Source organism: Salmo salar, chromosome ssa23 (assembly GCF_905237065.1).
Source record: "Salmo salar chromosome ssa23, Ssal_v3.1, whole genome shotgun sequence".
Lineage (NCBI taxonomy): Eukaryota > Metazoa > Chordata > Actinopteri > Salmoniformes > Salmonidae > Salmo > Salmo salar.
In genome coordinates this window covers 24268482-24275071 of record NC_059464.1, presented here as the reverse complement: position 1 = coordinate 24275071, position 6590 = coordinate 24268482, and the positions used below count along the sequence as shown (strand labels likewise).

Genomic DNA, 6590 nt, shown 5'->3' with positions numbered 1-6590 from the left:
ATAAACTGGGGACAAGGTTAGAGAGAAAAAAAAGCATCCTTGAATTTAGTGTATGCCTCTGCCTTTAATATTTGAAAACTGCAAGTCTAAAGATAATCATTAGGTCACAGCTATTGCCCTACAATGCAAGTAGCTTTATTAGAATAAGTCCAAAATGTGGAGTCTTCTCCAGTGCTAGCAATGGAATGATGTCTCCTAAGAAAATCATTGCCAATACTGGCAAGGAAAGACATTTCATTAAATCACAACTCAGTATCTTTTCAACAGAATTCTGTGTCATTTATTTCAATCTCAAGTGGATTGCAACAATCATACAAACAGTACAAAATAATTATTCCAGAAACACAAATGACAGGAATTTGTAGAACATATAGGCCATTACTGTCATTATTGAGCTGTCCCTGCTCTTCCAGCCAGGGTAAATCTAATTGTATGAATGTTGTCTTGAGGTGACAGGTGCATTTTGGTCATGTCGGTTGTTCATCTGTGAAATGAAACAAACATGAATCATGTTAGTAACACGCTGACAAATAACACTGGATAACAATGAAAAACATTGAGGGTGTGTGTGTACTGTTCACACCTGTTCTGAGGATCCAAATCATTGGTTTTCTCAACCAATGAAATTAATGACCACAAGGTGCAAGACAGTGTGGGCTAACAAGAAATCTGCAAAGGCCCTCTCCTGGGAGATGGACAGGAAGTCTCCTTTGTTATCTGGATTAATCTGGATACGCAGGCAGACTGTAAGCAGGGCGGGACCACAGAGAAGATCGATTAATCAGCAATAATGGTTGCTACCATTGATTATCTTCATATTTAATAGACGTATAATACTGCTGAATGTCACATGATTATGCAAATAATTGACCGTGAAGTGTGTCAATTACCTCCCAGGATGAAGGCGCCAACACATGATATGAACCCGGCCAAGAAGCTGTTGAATGGGAAGGTGCCAACCAGCAAGCAGTACAGAAACTGCAATGCACCGGTTAGCAAGATGTAGAAAAGGTACGCGTCGACCACTTTCAATTTATTCGATGTTTTGGTCGTGTATTCTTCCAGGAATCGAGAAATCACTGAAATTACCGAGTTGGACATGTTTTCTTATGAACAAAAAGCCCCAAACGGTGCAGAGAGAATCAAACGGTTTGTCAAATACGCTTCCGTCAGACGTAGCACAAAAATGACGTGTCGATAAAACTGGTGTAACAATAACAACATTCCCTCTTGCACATATAATCCACTGTACAGTAGTTCCATGTTACAAAACAACGACCATCGGTCGACTTTGATTCTACGTGTTGTGAATATGTCCCTGTATGCCTTTAGTTTGCGATGAACGATATTGAACACTTCGGAACAAACTTCTTTTTAGATACTTTTTTGGAGTGTGCAGAGCTGTCATCAAGGCAAAGGGTGCCTACTTTGAAGAATCTCAAATATAAAATATATTTACATTTGTTTTAAAACATTTTTGGTTACTACATGATTCCCTATGTGTTATTTCATAGTTTTGATGTCTTCACTATTATTCTACAATGTAGAAAAATAAAGAAAAACCCTGGATGGGTATGTGTGTCCAAACCTTTGACTGGTACTGTATATATTTATTTTTTACTTTAAGGGATCTTAAAATTCAAAATCAAATGATCCTTGATATGACCTTCTTAAAGCAATTCTATATAGCTTAGTAGAGCATTTTCAGATCAAGCATTAATTGCCTCTTAGACAGTGCTTAGACTGTTCAGTGCTGAAAATAAAAATAAATAATGTTTCCTGATCTTTCTTATATCTCTCACATATAGGACAGACAATTCCAAACAAACGTCCTTCTGAATCTTTTGCAGACTCTGTTCCATGTAGTGAATTTGTTATGCAATGCTTTTGTATGGGTTAATAGCAGTAAGGCCCAAAATAATTTTCCTAATTGGATATTTTTTTAATACTTTTTATACTCTTAAAATAATTCAAACTCAAATAGCTAAATGTTTCTTGGTATGACCTTCTTAAAACAATTCCATATAGCTTAGTACCGATAACAATACTGAACCAAAGTAAATTTGTGGAAATAATCATGAATAGTGAGCATAGCATAGTTTTGCATAGTAGACATTTAATGGGGATTTTGTATTTTGTTTTTGAAGTGTGTGTCCTCTCTGTAAGTCAGTATCTGGCTGGGAATGGTGGCCCTCATGGTGCCCCACGTCCATGTCCATTCTGAAGAGCACAGAAGCCAAGATCCTTGACAGTGAGTCCCCTTATCTAATATGTCTGAAAGCATTTCACAGGTACCCACCAGTCCTGACTTGACTACTTGATTATGCCACATTGTATCACCGGTAGCACCAGAATATCAAGATAAAATGTGTTTTAGAATTTTGTTACAGCAATACGGTGCATTAAAACTAATAGCAGGTTTACCCATCTCGGTGGAGACCCTAGGAACCTGAAGAGTTAACCAATCCTGTGAACGGGTTAGGTGACTCAGGTGTCTATACTTCAACAGAAAAGTTAGATAAGATGGAAGTTTATTAAGTAGGACCTTGTGAACAAAAAAGGAATGTAGAGATCTACGAGTATTTAGCGAAGTCCAGCCAACCTTTTGATACAGGATGCAGTAATGAGTATCAAAACTGTTGCCTGTAACAAAATGAAGGGCACTATTGTAGGTGGCATCCAAAGTTTTAAGAGTAGTAGCAGCTGCACTTTGATAAATAATATCACCATAATCAAGAACAGATAAAAAGGTTGACTGAATAATCTGCTTGCTACTGCTTAGAGAAAGACACCATCTGTTTCTGTAGAAAAAGCCAACTTTAAATCTTAGCTTCTTAACCAGCTCATCTATAGGTTTTTTTTTAATGTAAAATCCATTTCAATCCAAATGCATAAGTATTTATATGCATGAACACGTTCAAACCATCTAATGAGTAAACATGTAGTTAATCTGAAACATTCATACGAGAGTTTAAAAACGACATGTATTTTGTTTTAAATTAGCAAGGGATTCCGGCATAGCTATACAATCTGACTGTAGTTTTGACACAGCTAGATCAACAGTTGGGGCAATAGCATACATAATAGTACCATCCACATATAGATTAAATTGACCGTTTTTAACAGATTGACCAATGGTGTTTATATAAATAGTTAAGAGAACAGGTCCCAAAATTGACCCCTGCGGTGCATCTTTATGTACAGCATTTCAAGAAATGAACTTAACCCCGTCAATCACGATGGACTGAGTTCTGTCACTAAGATAATCATGAAACCATGAACAGGCATCAGAGCTCAGGCCTATCGAGGACAACTTATTCAATAAAATAGCATGATCGACAGTATGAAAAGCTTTTGACAGGTCCACAAACAGCACATTTCATTATAGCGTCTAAAGTATTGACAAGATCATTAACAACTAAAATGGTTGCTGTAATAGAGTTATGCCTAGGCCTAAACCCTTATTGGTTTACATTCAAAATACATTTCTCAAATAAAAAAGAGCAAATTTGTACATTTACCAAGCGTTCAAGAATCTTAGCTAGACAGGAAGCATTGAAATGGGCTTAATTATTAAGATCGCTACTAATCCGGCCTTTATGGAGTGGCAGCACTGATTTCCATACTTTTCGAATAGTTCCTGAAACAATTTAAAAAATGTGGGTTACTGAGCCAACAATGATGGGTGCTGCACACTTCAGCAGACCAGGATCCAATTGTTCGGCCCCTCTGGATTTCTTATTGTCTATTGCTAGCAAAGCATTCAGGACTTGTTTTTCTGTAAATAGCCTAAAGTAATAATTTCTCTGATCATTCAACAAGTTTCCCCTATCAGCATCCAGCCCAACATCATTGTGAATAGGCTTAGAAGTTATTTCAAAGATAGAGCCCGCTGAAATAAAATGGTGATTAAATGCATCAATGATGGAATTTTTTCCCGTAATGAGGCCAGTGTATGAATTAATTTATCGTGGCAGAGAGGAGGAAGTAGAACCCTTCAGGAATTTGACAGTTTTCCAGAATTTTGCCAGGTTCCCAATAGAATTCGAACTACCTTTAACCATACATTTTTTGAAGGGAACATGATTATCCACAATAGTATAGAAGGCTCAAAGCTAAATCAGGGTCAGGGATAGCTGAACAACAATCAAGGTCACTAAAATAAAGATCATGTGAAAAAGCCTGTTCACTGAAATTGTTGAAGTTCCTCTGTGTGCTGACACAAACAACTGGGCAATGGTTACTAATGTCTTCGGAAAAGACACCAGTAGAAACATATTTCTCTGATGTATTCGTTAAAATAAGACCAATCAGAGTTGATTTTGAAGGATTTTTAGGGTTGGACTGTGTAGGCTTAGTCATCAGCTGGGTTAGGTTTAGATCATTACACATGTATTTTAGGTTGTCTGAGGCCTGCATTTCCCAATCATAATTTAGGTCACCCAGGATGATAATTTCTGATTTAGTAAAAAGAGACAAACAAGTTAATTCCTTAACTGCACAAAGGTTAGCAGAGGGAGGACGGTAGACCCCTATAACAGTTATGGAGCAATTATTACCCCAGACAAAGACTCAATATTATTATTATCAGAATGAGTCTAGAATGTCTCCAGAGATCCAAGTTTCAGTCAAAACGAGAATGTCCGGATTCGTCTGCATAGCCCAGATATTGATTTAATCCAGTTTAGGAAGTAAGCTCCTAATGTTCAGATGCATCACCCCAAGTCCTTTACGATTTTAAAGTAACAAGGAGTCTCCAATTCAAACAAGCTATGTTCAATAGGCAGACACACAATTCATCTTCTCCTTTCCCCCTTCTGATAACCAGGTGGCGAATCGCATCTCTGCATGTCTGGCAGACATATCAGTGTGGATGACGGATCACCACCTCAAGCTGAACCTCGGCAAGACGGAGCTGCTCTTCCTCCCGGGGAAGGACTGCCCGTTCCATGATCTCGCCATCACGGTTGACAACTCCATTGTGTCCTCCTCCCAGAGTGCTAAGAGCCTTGGCGTGACCCTGGACAACACCCTGTCGTTCTCCGCTAACATCAAGGCGGTGACCCAATCCTGTAGGTTTATGCTCTACAACATTCGCAGAGTACGACCCTGCCTCACACAGGAAGCGGCGCAGGTCCTAATCCAGGCACTTGTCATCTCTCGTCTGGATTACTGCAACTCGCTGTTGGCGGGGTTCCCTGCCTGTGCCATCAAACCCCTACAACTCATCCAGAACGCCGCAGCCCGTCTGGTGTTCAACCTTCCCAAGTTCTCTCACGTCACCCCGCTCCTCCGCACACTCTCCTTGCTTCCAGTTGAAGCTCGCATCTGCTACAAGGCCATGGTGCTTGCCTACGGAGCTGTGAGGGGAACGGCACCTCCGTACCTTCAGGCTCTGATCAGTCCCTACACCCAAAGAAGGGCACTGCGTTCATCCACCTCTGGCCTGCTCGCCTCCCTACCTCTGCGGAAGCACAGTTCCCGCTCAGCCCAGTCAAAACTGTTCGCTGCTCTGGCACCCCAATGGTGGAACAAGCTCCCCCACGACGCCAGGACAGCGGAGTCAATCACCACCTTCCGGAGACACCTGAAACCCCACCTCTTTAAGGAATACCTGGGATAGGATAAAGTAATCCTTCTACCCCCCCTACACTCCCCCCCCAAAAAATATATAGATGTACTATTGTAAAGTGGTTGTTCCACTGGATATCATAAGGTGAATGCACCAATTTGTAAGTCGCTCTGGATAAGAGCGTTTGATAAATGACGTAAATGTAAGTTGCAGGCCCTGTCTGACGGTTGATATTGATATAGTTGGTATGGCTATAAGATTGCACCATTTTGGTCTATCCCTATTAGTAATAGAGGAAGGAATAGAAATTGGAATTACTTGTCCAAGGTTACCACCATAAGGCCTGAGGCTGCAGCCAATGTAAATATGAGGAACTGTCAGAGTAACCAAAGATGGAATGTTATAAACTGACTTACATGGGCTTTGGTTGCTATCGTGCAACAGCGCAAGCCCTCTACGTGATTTGAAAACTGAGGGGGTATTCAAGTTTATGGAATTCACATTTGACCTAAAAGCACTGGGTGAGCAGACCACAGTGGGCTTCTCTTTTGAGCTAACAATAGCAGACCTAAAAGTGGAGTTCAAACGAATGGGTACAAGATTACAACCGACAACACCCCTGAAATCACAAAGTGTGAAATGGAGCTGAACCTCACAGTCCCTCACTCCTCCCCCTTCTCTTTCCCTGTCTCAGGTGGTTGAGGGAGCTGCTGATCAGGTCTATATTGATCAGCCTGAGGAGTTCAACAGAGTTGTGTAGACCATCTGTGATAATGTAGACTGAGAATGAGTGATTTTGTGTGTGTGTGACTAATTTAACAATGCTGCTTAATTTTATTTATATAATACAGTCTACTGTGTGAGTTTTGTTGGCAGAGGCTAATTAGCCCAGTGCCAACCACTATAGGCTTTAAAAAAAGTTTTCCTTTTCAAGAGGCTTGACATGTCATGACTGACAATAAGACCACCATTATAGTTTCTTGACTTTATTATGAAGGGATTGACTTATGACTGCCAG

General features: G+C 40.2%; 1 protein-coding gene across 1 annotated transcript; it reads right to left on the bottom strand.

Annotated features, from left to right (window-relative positions):
* Positions 1-261: 261 nt before the first annotated feature.
* dad1 (defender against cell death 1) lies at positions 262-1199 on the bottom strand. The gene is given in 3 exon segments (NM_001252357.1): positions 262-484; positions 584-744; positions 891-1199. Coding segments are annotated over 2 exon segments (342 nt in total). The 5' UTR covers positions 1102-1199; the 3' UTR covers positions 262-484; positions 584-613.
* Positions 1200-6590: the final 5391 nt, after the last annotated feature.